We start from the raw sequence: 22,837 nt of genomic DNA, 5'->3' as shown, positions 1-22,837 counted from the left end.
GGTAGAGAGAGAGGAGGGGAGGGGAGGGGAGAGGTGGGGAGGGGGGAGGGGGGAGGATGGGAAAGGCAGCAGAGCACAACAGACACTAGTATGGCAATTTGTAAATCAATGGATGTGTAACTGATGTGATTCTGCAATCTGTGTATGGGGTGAAGGTGGGAGTTCATAACCCACTTGAATCAAAGTGTCAAATATGATATGCCAAGAAATTTGTAACGTTTTGAACAACCCACAATAAAAAATTAAAAAATAAAAAAAAAAAAAGAAAACTCATGAAGGAAAAATTTAAATGACTATCCAACTCTTCCTTATTTAAAAGTGATATGGAAATCTTCCCTAAATTCTCTCCTCCCCAGAAAAAAGAAAATATAGACAGAGAGCAAGCCAATAAAATAAAATATCACATGGGAAATATTAACAACAAAACTTAAGTTGACAGGCTGGGGGTATACCTCAGTTGTTAGAGTGCGAGCCTCGCATGCACAAGGCCCTGGGTTCAATTCCCAGGACTAAAAAAAAAAAACTAAGTTGAAAAGGTATCCCTACGAACCCCAAAATAAAAGTGAGGACAGACAAATCACTAATAACAACAAATTTTACACAACATCAGGATCTGCGGAGAAAAAGTCAAAGGGAAACAGCAGGGCATGTGACTGAACAGATCGCCCATAATGCATCAACCCTGAAAAAAAGATACGTCCATCTGGAACCAAAGAATGGACCTTATTTAGGAAAAGAGTCTTGTAGATATAATTAAGGTAAGGATCTTGAGATCATCCTGAATTACTTAGATGGGACAATGACGTGTGACCTTACAAGAAAAAGGCAGAGGAAGACTGAACATCGGGTGAAGAAGGCCACATAAAGACAAAGGTAGAGACTAGAGTTATGCTGCCACAGACTAAGAAATACCTGGAGCTACCAGAAGTGTAAGAGAATACGATTTCTGTTGTTTTAGGCCAACAAATTTATGTAATTTATCATGGTAGGCCCAAACAGCCAAGAGGTACTCACTGGAAAGAACAATAGCCAATATGAGAAAACAACTAAAACTAGGATAGTTTTACCCACTCGACAGGAGGTGTATAAATATGAATCTATGGTCATGTCTGAAGGAGACAGAGTTAGTTAGAAAATCCAAACTCAAGACTACAAAATGGGAGAAGCAAATCTCCTTCCCAAGAAAAAGCTGCATATTTGAGGAGACACTACTAGAAACAAAACTCAAACTGAGTAGTACAAGTTAAAAAAACATTTTAAATATATATATATATGAAAGAACTTAATTATTTTGCAATTGCACAAACTCAAAAATGAGCTGATGGAACTCAGGAAAGAAATCAGAAGACATTAATTCAGAAATAAAAAACTAAACTAGAAGAGATACAGGTGAATGTAACAAGTAAAGATAGACAAGGAGATTTCAATATGTGTACAAGAAAATCCCTTAAGAAGAAAACCAAACAGCCAAACAGAAAATAGAACAGATACTAAAATGTACATTGAAGGGAACTAAGGATACCTGAGACTATGAACCCAAAATGATCATCATGAACATATAATCTAGCAAAATTGCATACTTGAAAGACCAAAAAATAAATAAATAAATCCTTTATGTGTCTAAGCAGAAACACCAAGTGATTTATCATGGAAATAAAAATTAGATGACCATCAGAGTTTTAAACAGCAAAAAAATTTTTTTAAACAACAAAATGCAGCATCATACTGAAGACATCACAAGAAAGAAAACGTGATCAAGGATAACGTGCCCAGCCAAACACTTCCAGTTACAAAGGTCACAGACAAATTTATCTACTTGTGAGAACTCTGGGAATTTTGTGTCCATACCTCCTCCTAACGAATCTATCACAGAATGAGCTCCAGATCATCTACATGGATATACAAACATGGGCATAAGATCTAGAGCATTAAATATAGCTATCTGTACCAAAAGTAAAAGGGTTAAAAGAGAGAGAGTAGCCAGGCAAGCACAGTGGCGCACACCTGTAATCCCAGCAGCTCAGGAGGCAGGAGGATCACAAGTTCAAAGCCAATCAGAAGCTTAGTAAAGCCCTCAGCAACTTGGCAAGACTCTGTCTCAAAACAAAAAATAAAAAAGGCTTGGGAAGTGGCTTAGTAGTTATGCATCTCCGAGTTCAATCCCTGGTACCAGAAAAAAAAATGGGGGGGGGGGGAGGAGAGAGTATATACATAATGCCTATATAGTTTGATAAAGCAGATATAGTACAACTTAATAAGAGAATTGGGAAAGCCCAGGAAAGAAATATACTGTTTTCAGTAATCATATTGATAAGGTACTACTTTTTTTTTTTTAAAGAGAGAATTTTTTAATATTTATTTTTTAGTTATCGGCGGGCACAACATCTTTGTTTGTATGTGATGCTGAGGATCGAACCCGGGCCGCACGCATGCCAGGGGAGCGCGCTACCGCTTGAGCCACATCCCCAGCCTTGATAAGGTACTACTTTTGCACTATTTTTCTAGATTGTTGTATGTGATATTTGGAATAAAATCACATGAGTAATTTGGCAATATGTATACTAATGCCTCATTTTGTCCTCATTTTTAATGTGGAAGGATAAAGAATCAGATCTAATGCCAAAAAATAAAAACTTCTAGTCCTGAATTTGAAAAGAAATATCATTATGACTCATTATCTCAAAAACAAATTAACATGACAAAAAAGACCCACAGTGTATCAGTAATACTATAACAATATTATTACTAATTTCCTACTTTTGATAATTATACTATCATTATATAAGACATTTATGTTACGGAATTCTAGGTAAAGGATATAAGGAAACTCTCAGTACTATTTTTCAGTTGTTTCAAAATAAAAAGTCAAACTCCGTGTGTGTGTGTGTGTGTGTGTGTGTGTGTGTAAAGACCTACAGTCAAGTGTAACTCAGTAGCAATGAGCATCCCTAGCAACCACACATGGTCTTGAAATATCATTCCCACTGGAAGAACCTAGGATTTTCTTGAAGACATGGCTGATTCTAGGTCCTGGAGTGAAAAACTACATAAAAGATGAACTAGAAAATCATACCAGATAATTAGGAAGCCACCAAAGACAATGAGGCTCATGTCTAAAAGGATTCAGGAACAAAATAAAAGAAGTCCACTGGCCAAAAATGGGACAACTTCAAGGTACAATGACCTTTGAAATACATGATATACATTTGCATCTACCAGACAGGTATAGATAAATTAATAGACACGAACACACAAACTTTGAAAGGTGATTAAAAACCAATTCATTTCCACAAATAAAGGGAAAGAAGCAAAAATATTATAAAATTTCATACAATTACAAGATTTTTTAGAAAATACAGTCTATACTTCACAAAAAGTAATTAATCTATAACCCCACATTGATGCTTTTAAATTTCAAACAGCTCTGAAAGTGAAAATCTCTCTTGTAACTCACTGACAGAAAAACCTGTCCTGCTCATGGTAAGCCTTTCCAAGCCTACAGAGTAAACAGTCATACATTTCCTACAGGGTAAATAGTCATACATTTCACAGCAGCTACTTCTGATGGCTGAATGCTGTCCTAGAACCTGCATCATCTTACATTTCTAAAATGTGAAAACTCATGAATTCTGAAATACCCAACCCTTTTAGATAAGAGATTACAGATCTATACAAACAACACTACAAATAAGGGTAACTAGACAGAGTTTAGAAGAAGAGAAAGCATGTAGGAAGAAATCCATAGAAAGCAAGACCATCTACCTTAAAACTGGGAAAATACTTTCTACCTGGGATTAATAAGGTCAGAAAAGCTTACAAACCAAGTAATACTTTGAAGGAAGTGTGGACTTACATAAATGACAAGACATGGGAAAGGTATTTCATACAGAAGGAATATGAGCAGACATGAAAAGACTTCAGACTTCTCATAATCCAGAGTACTATGGATTCCAGCAAGAGATGAGGTTGGAAAACAAGGCAATACGTGAAATAAGTCTATGTACCTTAAATCCTGTTACAGTGGGTCAGCTTTAAATGAACCATAGGTTTTCATCAAGAATATGATCAATCTACAACTGTCAAGAAATGATATTCAGTCAAGAATTATGTAATGTTTTGAACCAATAATAAAAATTAAAAAATTTTTAAAAAAGAAATGATATTCAGAAGATCTGTGTGATCTTGAAGTTAACTCTGAACCCCAGTTTCCATAATTTAAAAATGCATACAATAGTACATACCTTGCAGAGTTGTTGTGAAGATTAACTGTGGTAAATGATTTAAGGTACTTAATGAGTTAAAATGTTCTCCTTTAATAACTGTAAAATTATCTAAAATCTACTTTCTCTCATTGTGTATTTCCAGAAAACAGACATTACAGTTTAGCACTTACAAAGTACTGAACAGTACTTTAATACTAAATAAATATTAAGGCTAATTAATGTCAATAGCATAAATGTCTAACATGCAACAGAAATAAAAAATATTAAAAGTTGCAAAACATTCAAAATCAAAGACAAATGATTTAATTACTTACTGTATAGGAAATATCAAAAGGACTACTAATAACTTTTTCCTGATTTGTATATTTATAGACCAAGAAAAATAAGAGTAAGAAACTATATGGCTCTTTAACAACTATACTACTCTGTGCAAAAACTCTCTAATCTCTAGCTATTGGGAATCTATTCTCATGATCTCTCAAAAGTGGGTGGGGGAGAGAGCAAGCGTTCCAACTAGTCTGTTTTCCTGTCAAAAGTTTAAAACCAACTTTTAAAAAAAAATTTTTTTTAGTTGTAGTGGACACTATATCTATTTGTTTATTTATTTATTTGTTTGTTTGTTTGTTTTTATGTGGTGCTGAGCCTCGAACCCAGTGCCTTTCATGTGCTAGGCAAGTGCTCTACCACTGAACTACAGTCCCAGCCCCTACGACCACCTTAACAAACAAATTCTTCTAGAAATATACAGTTAATCTAAAAGAAAAAACAGCATTTTTCTTGCCCCACCAGTTTACACATTATAAAGTGGTCAAGGAAAAAAAAAATAGGAGAAGCAAAGGTTAGACAGATGAAGCACCCAAAACCAGAATTTATTAAAACAGAGAACTCTGATGTAACTCCTCAAAACAGAAAACTTTAAAAATATTATCACTAATTATTGTTTCTCAGGGTCCTCAAATCAGTTTGATTGTGAATATTAACAGATTTTACGGGTTAACTTTTTAAAAAAAAATTACTCACTGGATTACAGCTGGCCAAACCCTAGTTTTTTGTTTCTGTTTTTTTAAGAATCTAACGCTGGATACAAAACATACCAGAGATTTCCTATGTGGTACACCCTCATGTGCCAAAAACAGTTCTGAACTAGAAAGAAAAGCATTGCAAAGACTTTTCAAACACTAAAATGTATGCATTTCATGTTACATAAAGGCAACGGAAGAGGAAAATCTTATATGGTTTTTAAGTTTATATTATTTTAGTATTTTAATAGGACTTTTCTTAATTTTTTGGCATTTTTTGTATTTAGTCATTCTCTCACATTTTGCCTTTCCCACATGGTTCTCTCTGCCTGAAGCATCCTGCCATCAATCCTACTCTCAAAAAAGACGAAAATAGAGATTCAAAAAGACACATGTACACCAACATTCATAGCAGCATTATTCACAATAGCCAAAGGTGGAAACAACCGAAGTTTCCATCAACAGATGAATGGATAATAAAAAATGATATATTCATACAATTGTATATTATTCAGCCATAGAAGGAAATTGGAGCTCTAATAACTAGAACTCCAATAGTTGAATAAACCTTGAAAACATTATGTAAAGTAAATCAACACAAAAGAACAAATATTGTATGATTCCACTTATATAAGGTATCTAAAATAGACAAATCTACAACTGAAATAGAATAGAGGTTACTAGGAGGTAGAGAGAATAGGAAGTTATTGCTTAACAGAGTTTCTGTTTGGAATGATAAAAAAAGTTCTGGAAAGACAGAGATGATGATTATACAACCTTACGACCATATACCTAATGTACTGAATTAGGCACTTAAAATAGGTTAAAATTGTAAATTTTATGTCATGTATACTTTATTACAGTATTTAAAAAAAAGAACAGTTAATCAAGAATTCCTGAACAAACACCAAAATGTAGTCATTGGGCATAACTAAAGAAAACAATACTTTACAAACTAGTTATCACTTTTTACAAAGTGTATTCAGAGAAGTTTACTTATCTTCGTTTCCAAAACAAATCAAAGGTTCTATGAAGTCAACTAGTATTTGCTTACCAGTCTCATTAAACTCAAAGAAAAATCAACTTTTTGCAACCTAACAATTTGTTGCAATATATATGCTCAATTGTTTTTCAGTTTCACTATTTTTATTTATTTTTTTACTATGACCTACAATTAAGGAAATAAAATTTTAAAACTTTCCTCTAGAAAAAAACAAAACTACTACAATTTTGTTGAAGGACTTAGGAAGATAAGAGTAACTGAATATATTAGAGGTACAAATTAAGTCCAGGGTTTAAGAGTTCAACTACCTGAAAGCAATTTTCTATTAAAGTTGTGAAATTAGACCTTAAGAATCATAGACATTAAAAACATTCTGATTCTCTTCTTTAAAAAAATTGAGGATACAAGAGTGAAAGAGAACAGATCTAATATTTTTAGTACTAGGCAAGGTGCTGTGTCTTATCCAACAGTTTTAGTTTTTCTCTTTTAACTTTTTTATATTCTTAATTTTTTCCACCATGTTTTACATTTGAATTTCATCTTTTGGGTTCTGATGTATAAATATTAATTTACAGTGTAATATGTAGATTTTAAGTGTACAATTCATGAACTCTTACAAGTCCATAAGTAACTCATAACCACATCAAGATATAGAACATTTCTGTGACCTCCAGAAAGTTTTCCTGTGTACCCACCTAGACACAACCTAAAGACAACCATTTGGTTTCTACTGCTATATATTAGTTCTGTCTGCTCTAAAACTTTTTATGAATGAAATCACACAGCACATACCCTTTTGTCTTCCTTCTTCTTTTGTTTAGCATGTTTCTGCTATTCATCCAGGCTGTTTTTTATTATTGAAAAATATTTTACAGTATGAATATACTACAATTTTTATCAGTTTCCTGTTAATGGACATTTGAGTTGTCTCCACTTTGAGATTACCATCAGTCAACCCTATGAACACTCCTATACAAATCTTTTGGTGGACATGTGTTTTAGTTCTCTTAAGATATTATCTAGGGATGGAAATGCTGTGTCCTAAGGTAGATATACAGTGAATTTTACAAGAAACTGCCAACAGGCATGGTGGCACATGTCTATAATCCCCATGGCTCAGGAGACTGAGGCAAGAAGATCACAAGTTCAAAGCCAGCCTTAACAACCTAGGAAGACCCTGTCTCAAAAATAAAAATGAGCTAGGGATGTAGCTAAGTGGTTAAGTGTCCTTGTATTCAATCCCTGGCACCAAAAAATCAATTAATTAATATGTATATACAAACACATATACATGAAACTGCCAAAGGCTTTTTAAAAAATGTTGTACCATTTTAAACTCTCATCAGCAATATATCAGAGCTTCAGCTGCTCTACATCCTCACTGAAATTTGCTATTGCCAATCTTTATTTCTTATAAATCAATTTTGCTGAGGCTCAAATAATAAAATGGATCCATTCTAAATGTGTAGTTCCATGAATTCTGATAAATGAATACATATAATCAACTCCACCACACAATTAAGATACAGAGCATTTCCACAGCACCATGTTCCTTTATGCCTCTTTCATGTCTGGCTTCTTTTTCTCAACATTTTTTAGATTCACACATGTTGTTGTGTATCCTTAATTCATTCTTTTTTTATTGCTGAGCAGTGTTTCATTACATGGATATAATATAATTTGTTTTCCATTCATCTGTTGATAGACATTTGGGATGTTTAAACTTGGAGATGTTAAAAGTAAGCCACATGGTAGATGTATGTTTGACTCTTGGAGAAACTGCCAAAATGTTTTACTACATGGCATTTAACATCCCTATCAAGCAATGTATGAGAGTTCAATTTTACACACACACACACACACACACACACACACGGTACTTATTCTTAATTTTAGTTTGATTCTAAGCGGTGCATAATGATATCTTGTTGTAGTTTTAATTTGCATTTTCCCCTGATTATTAATGTTGTTGAACACATTCATGTGCTTATTTGTCATTCACATATCTTGTGTGGAGTTCAACTTTTGCCCATTTTTAAAACTGGGTTGTTTGTCTTACTATTGAGTCATAAGAGTTCTTTATATATTCTGGAAGCCAGTCCTTGATCAGATACATATTTTGTGAATCTTTTCTCCCTGTTTTGTTTGGTTTTCTTTTTAAGTACTGGGGATTGAATTCAGGGGTGCTCTACCACTGAGCTATAGCCCCAGCCCTTTTTATTTTGACACAAGATCTCCATAAACTACCCAGCTGGCCTCAAGCTTGCCCATCCTCCTGCCTTAGCTTTCTGAGTCACTGGGATTATAGGCATTCACAAGTGCACCTAGCTGATTTTTCATTTTCTTACAGGTATTTTACAAAAAGCCTAAGTTTTTAATTTTGATGAAGTCTAACTGGTCTTTTGTTTTGTTTTGTTTTGTTTTCCCTGGTTAATGCTGTTTGTGTCCTGTCACAGAAATCTTTGTCTACTCAAAAGCCATGTATATTATTTTGTTCTTCAGTAGAAGTTTTATAGTCATCTTTTACATCAATGATCTATTTTGGGTTAACTTTTCTGTGTGATATGATATAAGATGGAAATTCATTCTTTTCATATTACTATCCATTTGTTCCATAATACCACCAAGCTCAAATGGAAATATATGGGTTTCCCAACTCTCCATTTTCAACCAGATGCATTGGTACACGCCTGTAATCCTGGCGGCTCAGGAGGCTGAAACAGAAGGATCTTGAATTCAAAGCCAGCCTCAGCAACTTAGTAAGGTGCTAAACAACTCAGTGAGACCCTGTCTCTAAATAAAATACAAAACAGGGCTGGGCATGTGGCCTAGTGGTTCAGTGCCCCTGAGTTCAACCTCTAGTACCAAAAAAAAAAAAAAAAAAAAAGACCAACTCTCCATTTTCTTCGCTTCTTGTATATGTCAATCAGTACACCAATTCTACATTGTCTTGATTTTTGTGGCATTTAATAAGTATTATAAAACAGTACTGTAACTCCTCCACCTTTGTTCTTATTCAAAATTGATCTGGCTCCTCTATGTTCTTTGCATTTCACCTAAATCTTGTTGATTTCTACCAAAGAAAAAAAGAAAAAAGTAGCCTGCCAGATCTTTAATTGGTATTGAGTCCTGTGAAGTAATCTATAGATGAGTCTCAATTTAGGTCCTCATTAAAATACTGAAATAATGCTACTCCTATTAATTTCCATTTTCTAGTTGTTTGTTTTTAATATATAGAAATAAAAAAACGTCTGGAGACCACGATTACAGAAGGATCAAAAGTCTCAGACCCTGTCTTGAAATTTTAAAAAGTTAAAAGAACAGAGAATGTAGCTGAGTGGTAAAGTACCCCATGGGTTCAATCCCCAGTAGAAGGAAGGAAAAATTGTATAGTAACCCTGCAACCTCTGACCTTGAAAAATTCACTTCCTAATTCTAGTTGGGTTGTTTATGTTGTTTTTTGTATATTCCTTCCAATTTTGTTTTTCCTTCATTTATTTCCTTTTCTTGACTTATTAAGTAGGGCCTCTAGTATAATATTAAACAGAAATGTTGAAAGCAGACATCCTTGCTCCATTTCCAATCTAAGCAGGAAAATGTTCAACATTTCAACAAAGTATAATAGCTGTAGATTTTTTTCATAGATGATTTTTATCAAACTGAGAAAGTGTCATTATATTCCATTTTCTGAGTTTTGATGCTAAATGACTTATATTTTGTCAGATGCTTTTTCTTTATCTACTGATATCATATAAATTTTCTATGTTATTCTAACAGTAAATTACACTGAAATACTAATTTTCATTCCAGAGATGACTCCAATGTAGTCATAACACACTATCCTTTTCTTATATTGCTAGATTTGACTCACTGATATTTTCTTAAGGATTGTTTACATCTACAAACATGACAGCTGTTGGTATAGGTTCCTTTTCTTATGATGTTCTCATCTGGTTGTCACCAGACTTATACTGGCTTTATTAAATAAGGTCAGAAGTGTTCCCTCTGTGTTCATTTTCTGAGTTTGCATAGTAGTAGTATCATTTCTTCTTTAAACCACTAAAGTCCCAAGTTTTCAATTCTGCAAACATAATTATTTTTAAGTTACCATAAGTGGTATATTTGTTGCTCAATTTAGGTTTTTATAGGAACTCCACATCTCGGATGATGGGACAAAATAAATTAAACTATGATAGGATATATCAGTGTACCAACTGGATCTAGAATCTTCATTTTTAATTACAAAGGCAATTTTTTCAAAACATATGGCACTATTCAGATTTCTTTTTTAGTTTGGTCATTTACATCTCTCAAGGAATTTGCCCATTTAAGTCATCAAATTCACTGACATAAAGTTGTTCATAAAATTCCCTTTTTGTCCTTTCAATGTCTATAGGCTATGAATAATGTCCTCCATTTTACTCTTGATATTGGTGTTCTACGTTTCAATCAATAGTACCAACTGGTTTCTCAAGTTCAAAATCCTTTTAAGATATTAACATAACATCTCTATCTAGTCTTCAGTCAATTCAAAACCAAGTACAAAAGACACACTTTTCTCCTATCAAAAATATGCCAAGCATCCCAGCAATTAAAAGGCTGAGGCAGGAGAATAACCTGAGTTCAAGAGCAGTATGGGAAACAGAGGGACAGTCTCTCCACAAATCAATAACTGTATAAAAAAATAAATAAATTTTAAACATTTCTCTATAGTTTGGGAAAATTAAGTAGTAGCATTTACTTTCCAAGCCATATGTTTGGGGGTATTGTTATATTTCCTGATTTACAGGTACATTTTAGGTCTTTAAATATAGGCCTACCTTTATCCTAGAGATACAGAATGATCCAAATAAAATGTTTGAATAACTTGTTTGAAAATCAAAGTGAAAAATAAAAATTATGTTGGTCAAATAAAAACAGTCAAGGGTGGTGGCATAAATCAAGGATTAAACAAGAAAAAATTATTCCAAGATCCTGAGCTGGAGAGAATCCATATATCTGCACATTCAGGGCAGATACAGTTCTAGCAGTCATAAACTATGGTTCTGTCAAAACCTTCTGCTAGAGATTCTAGTTTAGCTCATACCATCCCAAAGAAGACTCCAATGTTACCTAATCTGTCCCACAAAGTCTGCAGTGTCACTGTGCCTAACAGTACAGATCTGAATCAACTGCACATTTTGCTAAGGCATTACTGGTGCTCCTAGGAAGGAAAGACCCATGGGGATCAGAAATGTTGGCAGACACTGACTGAACTTTCTCGGCATCTAAGAACTACTTTAACAATACAACCTCTTAAAAAGCTAACCTTGGACCTTTAAATAGCTTCATTTCAAAGTCAAATAGAAAAGCCAGAATTTTCTATTAACTCTCAGCAGCACTGCCTATAGAAAAAAAGAAATCTGTTCACTATACCCATTTCTTCTTCCATCAAAATATTCATGCTTACTTTTTTGTGTCTCTTGGCAAAAAGCTAAAAAAAAAAAAAAAAAAAACCCTTGTGTCCAAAACTAAAAAATTTCACATTCTAGGAAGAAAAGAAATACACCCCAAGCTAGGGGTTGTGAAGCTCAGTGGCAGAGTGCTTGTGTAGCACATGTGAGGCCCTGGGTTTGATCGTCAGCACCACATTAAAAAATAAGTAAATAAAATAAAGGTATTGTATCCATCTACAATTAAAATTTTTTAAAAAAAAACAAGATAAAATAAACTTTTAAGAATTAATATTTAAAAAAAAAAAAACAAAGAAATACATCCCCTTCTACGCAATCATACCCAAAGGCATCAGTTTTCTCAAAAGCTTCTCTTAATCCTTGGAATTCAACTTGCTCTCCTTTGAGATGCCTATCAACCTTGATTACATTTTCTTCATTTGTTAACTGGCCTCACTGCCAGATCCTCTTTGTCAGGCTTTGCCTTCATCACTTTCACCAACTTTAAGAAATCCTGCTTCTTTTGTAGAATTAACAATTAGACATTGCAATTCGTATGCACTGTACTTGCATCATATTATCCAATTCAATGAGACTTAAAGACAAGATTGATTCGACAGGGAGAGAACTGCCACTGATGTGAAATGGGCAAGGGTATGCAGGGGGAAATACTTTATTAATTATCAGTTATTAAAGATTTATGGTGGAATGATTCCTGTAACCTTTCACAATGTGTAACTAGATAAAGGACATCTTCCATTTATATATTCTTCCACTGAACTTTTCCTATTTTTGATAAAGTTTTAATATGAACAAATGATTACAACATGCACAAAATAATTTATTCTGAGTTTTTGCTTAAGGAAAATATACCCTTCTAATGAAGGAACTTTGGTTTGTGTAGAGGGGAGGGGTGGGGTTGTGGGGATGGGAAGGACAGTAGAAAGAGACAGGCATTATTACCCTATATACATGTATGATTACACTACTGGAATGACTGAACCACGTACAGCCAGAGGAAGGAGAAGTTGTGCTCCATTTGTGTACTATATGTCCAAATGCATTATACTGTAAAATAAATAAATTTAATTTTTAAAAAATACCCTTCTGTACATGATGCCAACAAAACACTTTTATAATACAGCTTAAAAGCAACAATATTAGCTGCAATAAGACAAAAACAGATTCCATCACTTTAAAATTTTTAACTTTTGATTGAAGTACATACATATAAAAAGTACAACACCTACAACTGTTGTAATTTTAAAGTGCTCTTTTGACACAAAATTTACCTGATTTGAAAAGAATATTGCCAGGCACCATGGCACACACCTGTAATCCCAGCAACTCAGGAGGTTGAAGCAAGAGGATTAAAAGTTCTAGGCAGCCTTAGCAACTTAATGAGATTCTGTCTCAAAAAAAAAAAGGACTGGGGATGTGGTTCAATGGTAAAGCAGAGCTCATTCTCCAGTACAAAAAAAAAAGAGAGAGAGAAATGTTCACTGGTTTACAGCCATTTAAAATTTCCCTTCATATGTCTGCTTGTTTTCTTTACAATGACTTCAGTTTGCTTATAACAATTCCAAAATCAGGGTATCATAAGAATTTAGATCTTGGAAGGATCTGGAAATGTCATCTAGTCTTGTTGGTCCCAAACTTGGAAAATAACTAGATTAAGCAATGAATGCCCAAAATTAAGGTTTTGAGGTCACACCCAAGTATTCTGATTGATTAAATCAGGAGGATCATGAATCCGAAATTTTAAAAGTTGTCCAAGTGATTCCAATGCTCACCAGAGTGCCTGATTTAAATTACTAGCAAAGCAGGAAATTTCCTCAATAATACATTTAACTGAAGGTCATTTACCACCCCACCTCTTCAAAAACACCTGAACTTCAGTTAACTTCTAATTGAAAAAAAAAAAAAATTCCAACTAGTGGACTAAATAAATTGGCCCATCTACCTATCCATTGATCCTACCTAGTTCTATCCTTTTTAGGCATACAAATAAATCTAATCCCTCTTTTACATTACAGCCTTTGAAAACAGCTTTGGACTGTGCTTTTTAAGTTTCTTTTCCTCCATTTACAAAATGGACAAGACCTATCTATACAACCTTTGGACAAAGAGGTATGTCTATGATACATTATTAAATGAAAAAAACAAATGAAAAACAATTCCCTAAAAGCATTACATTTAAGATCTGATTTTAACAGGGTGCCCAGAGCTTTCCCTTCTCCTCACATCCACTAGTACGTAATATATTTCCAGAAGCCAACATGCAGAATTTGGAGATGAAAAAGCAGGTCTTACTGATCAAGCTTACATAACTTCTTTTAAATATAGAGTTTTTATTTATTAGGAAGATATGAGTATTAAGGATGTCTAGATACCTTAAGGCTAAAGTGTCTATTAATTACAAGATCATACTAGCTAAGCCACATTCAGAAGAAATGTCTACATGTAATAATAAATCTAGCTTTGTATCTACTGATTTTTAATGATACTCTATCTTGTAAATAGGGAGGAAATCAAGATGCTCTTAAGAATATAAGTCCTCTTAAGATATAGTAAAGATTATTGCAGTAAACAAAAGAATATGAAGTCCAGAAACTAAGTCTTATTAGGTTACGAGAAAGACAAAGAATCTGAAAGATCATAAGAAGCACTGCATACATGGCACTACTCACAACTACACCAATCCAAAACTGAGCTTTTACACGAAGACGTCTACTTCAAACCAACAGAATATACAGAAGGCTTATAATATTTTAGCACATTTAATTCCTTAAGATCAATTAAAAGTAGATAAGTACTGTGGCAAATCTTTAAGTACAATAACCATTCATTTTAGCAATCTAATCACATCAACCAGAAAAAAAAAAACAAGTGCCTACCATATGTTCCTTCTGTAACAGAAAATAGCTGAATTCAACAACAGCATCTGTGCATCTTATCAACACTAGCACTACCCACACTTAAATCAACACAGTGTTAAATATAAGAAGAAGACAAGTCCCTTCACATAACAAAGAACAAAAGAAACTGAATATTACTTTTGTTCTATGTTATTTGACCTGGTAGTAGCTGACGAAATGAAGAACATGAAATCAAGATACAACAGACTTTTGGGCTGGGGATATAGCTCAGTTGGTAGATTGCTTGCCATGTATGCACAAGGCCCTAGGTTCAATCCCCAGCACCACAAAAACAAAACAAATAAAAGACACAATGGACTTTGAAAGATGCTGTACTTAGAAGGAATGAATGCCAAGGAACTCAAAGTAGTTTATGGAGAATTTTTCTTCAGATCTGAGTACTCATTGTAAATGAGTACTCATTTATCTAGTGATAGGTCCCACTCCATACATACACCAGGCTTCTGCGAAATGCCAAAATGCCGCTCAGCAACAATAACCGGATGCTGCCACTGCCATTATTCTCATCCTCAGAGCCTTTAACCCTAACTTGTAGCAATACACATTGAAATTAAGTAATAGTTATGTTATAGCTAGTCCAGAATGAATCCTAGGCCTCCAAAGAAGAAAACAAACTTCTTTAAAGCTATTTAAATATTGTTTTAAGCGTTGTAGTTTGCTAGCAACCTGATTTTCACAAAAATGGTAACACACAACCTATTTTCTAAAATCTGCAAATAGTATCATCTTTTTTATAGTAGTCTTGGAATTAAATAAAGAAAAAATTCAAGAAAGAGAAAATAATGCAATTTCAATATTCTCATTATCCAGAATTAACAACTGTTGACATTTTATCATAGTCAATGTTGTGATCTCTTTTTGAACTGATCACGAAATATTTATAACAGAATAAAAATACATAAAAAGGAACATATACTGGATATTCATTTTAAGAAATAAAACATTGTTAAAAGAGACACATTACTTTTTTATAGCTTTTCCTATTTTTCCAATTGCTAGTTATTCATTACCCCTCAGTGAAAACGATTTCATACCTCTAAACTACATATTTTCTTGGTTATTATTACTTGGTAACTGGCTTCCCAAAGGTAAGAAAGATGAAAAAACAACAACAAAAAAAAAGGCCTCAGAAATTTGAACAGCAGTTATAATTTAAATGGAATAGAATTTAAGGTGGAGAGGAAATCTAAGCAAAAACATGAACTTCATACTCTACATGTTTTGAATAATCTAAAATAAGTGTTCACATACTTATATGCCTACACACAAACTAACATTTTGGAATTTTTCTAGTCTCGATTAATTTTTTAAACAATGTATTTACAGAGAACATATTAAGGGCTCGATACTATTCTAAGCACATAAAATACAAAATGAATGAAACAGACAAACTGCACTCTTAACATTTACATTCTATATATATTACCTGTATCAAATAAATAAACCAAATCTGATATATAAGCGCTTCAAGTGGACATTATATGCTATAGAGATAAATAAAGCAAGGAAGGAGGGCTGCTGGGCAGGGTAAGGCATGGCATGGCATGAGGAGTAGGGGAGTCACAAAAGAGAGTGTTGGCAAAGATTCATTGGGAATGTGACCTCTAAGCAACCGCCCTAAGAGACAAGAAAGTGAGCCAAGTAGAAACCTGGAAGAGTGTTCCAAGAAGATTCAGCAAGTGGGAAGGCTCTGGGGGAACTAACCAAGCTTGATGTGCATGGTGAAGATAAGAGTCCAGAAAGGCCAGTACAGAGTAAGGAGGGGAAGAGTAACAGAAAGTGAGGTCAGGCAGGTAGGAGGGTAGGTTATACGTAGCTTTACAGATCACTATAAAAACTTTGGCATTTAATAATCTCCAGGGAAATGAGAAACCCTTTGAGAGGAATTTGAAAAAAGGAGTGACATGATCTGATTTATAAATGATCTATTCTGATTACTGTGGGGATATTACTATGTGATTTCTGTTACTGTTACAGACTCCAGGCTCACAAGGACTGAAGCTGAGAGACCAGTCAACCAGATTTGCATGCTATATCTGAGAAAAAAAGAAAGATATAAAAAAAATCACTCCAAGATGCCTGTCCTGGAAGGGACAAATTGCTATTGCTTGAGATGAGGCAGACTAGAAGGAGCAATTGGAGCAAGATGGGGAACAGATGCAGAGAATCAGGAATTTGGTTTTGGATGTGCCTTTTAATATCCAAGTGGAGATTCTGAGTGGTCAGGTCAGTTGGATGTAGAAATCTGAATTAAAGAGACAGAGGGGTAAGTTAGCAGTGAACACACACACACACACACACACACACACAGGTATTTGTATGTGTATATACACATATACATTATACATATGTGTGCATTATATCCCATATATATGAACTAGCAATATATATTTGATATTTTAAAACTGCGAAACTGAATATAGAAGAAGTAAAGAAGATCAAATTTAGCCCTGAGGTGTATGAAGGTCAGGAGGGGACAATAAGTAAGGAGACTAATCAAGAGAGTACAGTGTACTAGAATTTAAGTGAACACTTAATAAAATTTAAAGCTTTTTGTGCATATTCATTCATTCAACAAATATATTCTGAACTTATGTGTCAGACACTGTGGAAACAAACATGGTCTCTGCTATAATGAGGACCACAATCCATGGGGGCTAGAGATAAACAGACTTGTAAATGCTGCTACATAAAATTCATCCTGTTTTAGGATAATGCACTACAGACTACTAATCCCAGTCTTGAAAAGTCAGAAAAGGCTTTCCTGAGGAAGAAAAGATCAGAATAAGTGAAGATCAGCCATGGAGAATCGGGAAGAGGGGGAGGAGAAAGTGGGAAAAGGTTGAAAGAATATATTTACAGATTTCTAAAGTTAAGAGAAATATTGTTCTGTCTCTACAGACCTGAAAGGATTTCAGTACAGGAAGTATAGAAAGAAGTAACAAGAGAGATAGGAGAAGGGCAGCCCAAGTCCTTTAATACTTCTAAGGAGTCTCGACTTTATTTCAAAGGTAATAGGAAGCCAGAAAATTATTTTATATGGGGAGAATGTAGCTCACTTTTCTGTTACTCTCCCTCTCTGTATTGGCCTTTCTATTTCAGTAGGATCACTGGTTATGGTAGGGATCAAACTCTGGAAAGGAGCACAGCTGGGTTATTAAACTACTTAGGAAGCCTGTTTTTACGGTTTATCAGGTAGGTGCAACTGATGCCTGAACTTAGGTAGTGGCACTGGGGATTTGGAATATACTCAACAGGATTTTAGCTATGAGGAGTCAAGGATGATGACCTAGTTTTTGATCTGGACAAATAAGTAGACAGTAGCACTACTCATTAAAAGAAGGAGTACAGAAAAGGGGAAGGTAGGTAGCAGGTGTAGAATATGTTGAGTTTGCAATGCCTGTGAACTACCAAAACACTGTTAAGTAAAAAGGCAAACTGGCTACCTAGGTTGAAGTCAACCATAAAATCTGAAATAAAATTATGGATTGGGAGTCATAAATACGGATTAATACCACATGAAAAAAAAAACAGGGAGTGAGAAGAGTGGAGAAATGGAACAGATTTGGCTCTGGTTAAATCCAATATAAACCAGACAAGCAGTGGAAGAAGAACCCTATAAAAAGCAGAAAGAACAAAAAGAGATAATATAAAGGGGAAGAGGGAATAGGAGAGTGATGGAGTAAGGGAGTCTAGAACAAAAGCAAAATGGATAGTAGGCCAGAAAGATAACCAAAGCATGAGTTCATATAAGTTCATATACAGAAAAATGGCCTAGTTATTGTTTACACTATTCCATAAACAACGAACAAATAGTTTTCATGAGCTATCAATACATTTCATTGCTAGAATAACCTTAGCCTAGGTGAAGAAGCAAAATAAAAAAAAAAAAAAAGTTAATTAGCAATAGTAAATACAGTTCTTAAATAACAATAAAAATACTTCGAAAAAAATTCCATTACTGGACAGTGGTGTGAACTACAGATAGAAAGTAAAATCGTATTAAAAATGGCTAAAAAGCTGAGTGAAAGTTTTCACTTCTTTGGTTTAAAAAAACAAAGCAAGTTGAACTTAAAGGATGAAACTATATAATACAGGAAGGTGCAGTCACACCACAGAGGATTCTAAGAGTCTATAAAAGTGATTTTATGAGCAGTTACTCAAGGCTTGCTGTCAGAATACTTTACAGACCAGAATAAACACACACCTACAAACACATAGTACATAGTGAATAAAACCAATTTTGAAAACACACCTTTTAGATATATATAAAGTGTATAAATTTGTTTGAATACAATTTGTGATATGCTTATTGTATAATGCCAAGACATATTCTACTGAATTATCACAACTCTTTATTTGAAGAGGGCCATGGTTAACTGTTTCCTCACCCCTTGTGGGGGAAGTACTAGGGATTGAACCCATAGATGCAACAGTTCTTCTATTTAAAAAAAAAAAAAAAAAAAAACTTTATTTTATGTTTTTTGGTTTGTTTTTTTTTTTTTTAATGTGGTGCTGAAGATCAAACTCAGTGCCTCACACATGCTAGGTGAGTGCTCTACCACGGAGCCACATCTATTTTTACTTTTTAAATTTTGAGACAGGATCCTGCTAAGATGCTGAAACTGGCCTTGATCTTTCAATTCTCCTATTTCGGCCTCCCAAGTCGCTGGGATTACTGGTTGGTTATGTGTTTTGGGGTTCTCCCATATATTCTCAGGGGAGTGCCTAAATTATTTCACATAGCAACACCATTAGACTGAAATACTTATGATGAACAAGAAATCTCAGATTGTTTTCAACAAAGCAAAACAGACTTCATAGAAGGTGGAGTTAGCTAATTAGAAAAGACATGAGACAGACACCTATTAATTTACCACATTGATTTCTTCTCTCCCACAAACTTGAGTTTTTGGCTGATTGACAGCATTACTACTAACACACACATGCTTGTCTCTTGTTTAGTTCATTGGAACACATATAGGAATGCAGCTATTGGCTTTCGAATTTTTTTAAAGAATGACAATCCTGTAAACAAAATCCTTTTAATAAAATTAAGTGTGGTGTTCAGAGACTTAAACATCTATCAATCCAAAGCATTCCAATGGCAACTTCCTTTCTATTACTAAAAAATATTCACAAGATGTAATGTGCATCAGAGGCATCAATCAGGAATAAATTCACATCACAATTAAACACAAGACAATAACCACACAAGTTTCCAGAGGTTTTATTTCTGCTTCCACAAAGAATCTCAGCAAAATATCTACCTAGTCTTTAAAAAGCCAAATAATATTACAGCTTAATACCAAATTCAAGTACTGCTTATACTCTTTCTTCTTTCCCATATTAGAAACAATATAGCAAAGCCAGAAGTAAGGTCCAAATGAAAACAAATTTCACAGCTCTTAAAAAAATATACAACTGTCACTGTTAATAAAAGCCAAGTGTGCAACTAACTGCTGTCTAAATTCTTGGTTTGAGGCATCTCTTAAATGACACACACACACACACACAAAATCAAATAAACATTAGTTCTTGCAAATATAATGCAAATAGCATGCTAATTAAAGTATTCACAAGACAATGACAAATAGGGCTTTAGGACTTCAGTACATATTATTATGTAACTACAATACACATTAAGCAATCACCAGGTTGTAGGCAGGCCTTCCAAAAGGAGTTATTATGGTTTACCATGATCAGAAGACTGTGGTGTTACACCTAATCATGCTTTTACCTGCAACCAGGTGTTTACAGATGTCAAGAAGTAAAATGCTGATTGTAAATGTAAACCTACAGTTCTGCCTAATAAATTGTGCAGTATCTGCACACTGTACCTCCCTGTTTTCTGCACAAACTTTCTACTCCAATGTGAAAAAAACAGCACAAGGTATGTTTTATGGACCAAAATTTAACTTCCAATTCGTTTTCAGTACAATGCCCAAACTCACACACTTAGAACTAGACTTGTGTCAAGGGCTATGAAGTTAAAATTTAACACTTAGGAGACCCAAAGAAATATCCTCAGGATTTCAATAAAAGTATAGATGTCTCAAAAAGAAAGTTCCAGGATAATGATATTCAGTGCTTTTAACAAGCATATTACAGAAACCATACACAACTAACTAAACACAATCTACTCGTTATGGCAAGAAATTCCAAATACTCCAATTTTTAAATACAAGGAGAAAAAAAGAAAAAACATGAGAAAGTGACAGGGTATATAGATGCCATAAATCAATGGATTTTTTTATGAGTTCTGTTCTGCCTGCTCAAAAAAAATTCAGGAAACCTAGAGTAAAATCTTCTGGGCCTTTCTCAAGATGCTAGTTCAAACAGTAATGCAAGACACCTGATACCCCAGGGAAGCTCACAGACCTTCTGAGCAGTGAAAGGAAGGACATAAATAAAATAACAGTCAAGGCAGGAGATTTTTCAGAGAGTTGGAATTACAACACTACAAGGTGTTTTCCAAGGCTGGGCCTAAAATGTCCATGGGAAAAAAAATTTTTCCTACCCAAAGCAGAGATCTGCATCAACAGCAGCCAGGACAAGTGGTACCACCTACCCTCTCCACGAGGGAGGGGAAACCCTGCACACACATACACACCAAATGCACACACAACCAAACCCAACCAGCTCAACGTGAAAAATACTGGAGGTTGGGAGCTGAAGATAAACAGGTACTGAGATGTCCTTTTCTCAGGCTTACAGTATTCACAGTCACCAGAAATGGGAGGGCTCCACATTCTGAAGGGGTGACCAAGATATTGACAAATCAAAGACAAGGACAATATTTGCAAAAGAATCACTTGAAGCCAGAGGAATAAGAGTGGGCAAGGATTCACCTTGCTCCTGATCAACTGGATCACTCCCACCAACCAGCTCAAAGTCCCAGTAACAGCTGAACTCCCTACTTGCAGAAGAGCCACCAATGGCATGACCACGTTGGCTTACCTCACAGGCTGGGACCCGGCAGGCTTTGAGCTTGTCACCATCTCCTTCAGGCAGACCAGTCCGACGTGCCGCCATCATTTCATTTCAAATTTCAAAGAAAGGACAAATCCTTTGGAGTCCACATTGGGGGTTGGGTGGGGAATGCCACCACACGTCAAAAGGGCAAGAATTTCACACCAGGCTCGGAGAGAAGATGCAGGGCTAATGAAACAACGTGCCAGAGAATGAAGGTTTTTCAGGAAGCTTCCAATGCTGGCTTCAACTGACTCCACCGTCTTCTTCCATTTCTTGCGACTTAAAAAAACAAAGGAGACAGATCTCCTTAGCAGTTAATGTCCAGGCCAACTGCAGAAAGCGGTCCCTTCTAAGCAATGCTAACTCCGGAGGCCAAAGGAAGCCCAGTGGGTCGCTCCGGCGTCTGCTCCTGAAGAGGTCCTTCCTACAACAGGGAGAAGTTAAAAGGGCATGAACTTTCTCCAGACACCGATCTTTAGCCTTGCCACATGTCGACATCAAGTTCGCGTGTCCGACACTCGGATTATTCGGTCCAAGAAGACGAACCATACAAGTGAAAAAGGAACTCATCTTTGCATGCATGAAATTTGGGGGGGAAAAATTAAAGAAAAAGATTATAAATTCAAGAGGGACACAGAAGAACGAGAAACCTCAGAATTTCCCGAGGGTTGTATCAAACACAGCTGGCTGTTGTGCACCCTTCAAGAAGAAAAAAAAAAAAATCCCTGTTCAAGTGCATTTTAATTAATGAATTTCCTGGGCAGAACAGAGGCAGTAGGTACGTTCTGCATCACCCGGATACGCACACTTCAGGGATGTTTTCTCCCCACGGGGACAAAACGGGATACTTTCAGACAGCCTCCTCGCTCCCTTCCACCTCCGCAAAAAAACAAACAAAAAGGCGACCGGGGCCAGGGCCAGGGCCGGCGTGGGCTTGGCGGAGTCTCCAGGCGGGCTGCTCCGGCCGCCGGGTGACTCCGGCCGCCTGCACCCTGCCCCTCCGCCCGAGCCGGCGTCCCCGAGGAGGCGGCTGTTTTCCTTGGCCCGCGGCGAGGCTGGGTGGGGACGACCGGGCCGGGCAAGGAGGCGTGCGGCAGCGATTGGGACGCGGCGCCGCTCCCGCTCCGGGGCATTATTCTGGAGCTACACAGACGAAGCCTCAGCCCAGGCAACTTTTATCTCGTGGCTGTTCCCCCAACTACGACCCGACACTAACCCTCTCCTGTAACCACCGAGGGAAGGAAAA

At 35.5% G+C, this 22,837-nt stretch overlaps 1 protein-coding gene across 4 annotated transcripts in view; it reads right to left on the bottom strand.

The window, feature by feature from the left end:
- The window catches only part of Arhgap21 (Rho GTPase activating protein 21), a 132,734-nt gene extending 110,409 nt beyond the window's left edge, over window positions 1-22,325 (bottom strand). The window contains exon 1 of one of the 4 annotated variants that reach the window (XM_048812681.1): window positions 21,577-22,325. In XM_048812681.1, coding sequence (XP_048668638.1) covers window positions 21,577-21,654 — 78 coding nt within the window. In that variant the 5' untranslated portion in view covers window positions 21,655-22,325. The remainder of the gene's footprint in view (window positions 1-21,576) is intronic. The other 3 variants (XM_048812682.1, XM_015495232.2, XM_015495233.2) reach the window with 3 other exon arrangements.
- Window positions 22,326-22,837: the final 512 nt, after the last annotated feature.

Source organism: Marmota marmota, unplaced genomic scaffold, assembly GCF_001458135.2.
Source record: "Marmota marmota marmota unplaced genomic scaffold, marMar, whole genome shotgun sequence".
Taxonomy (NCBI): domain Eukaryota; kingdom Metazoa; phylum Chordata; class Mammalia; order Rodentia; family Sciuridae; genus Marmota; species Marmota marmota.
The sequence above is the reverse complement of the archived record's forward strand: the minus strand, read 5'-3'. Positions and strand labels throughout refer to the sequence as shown.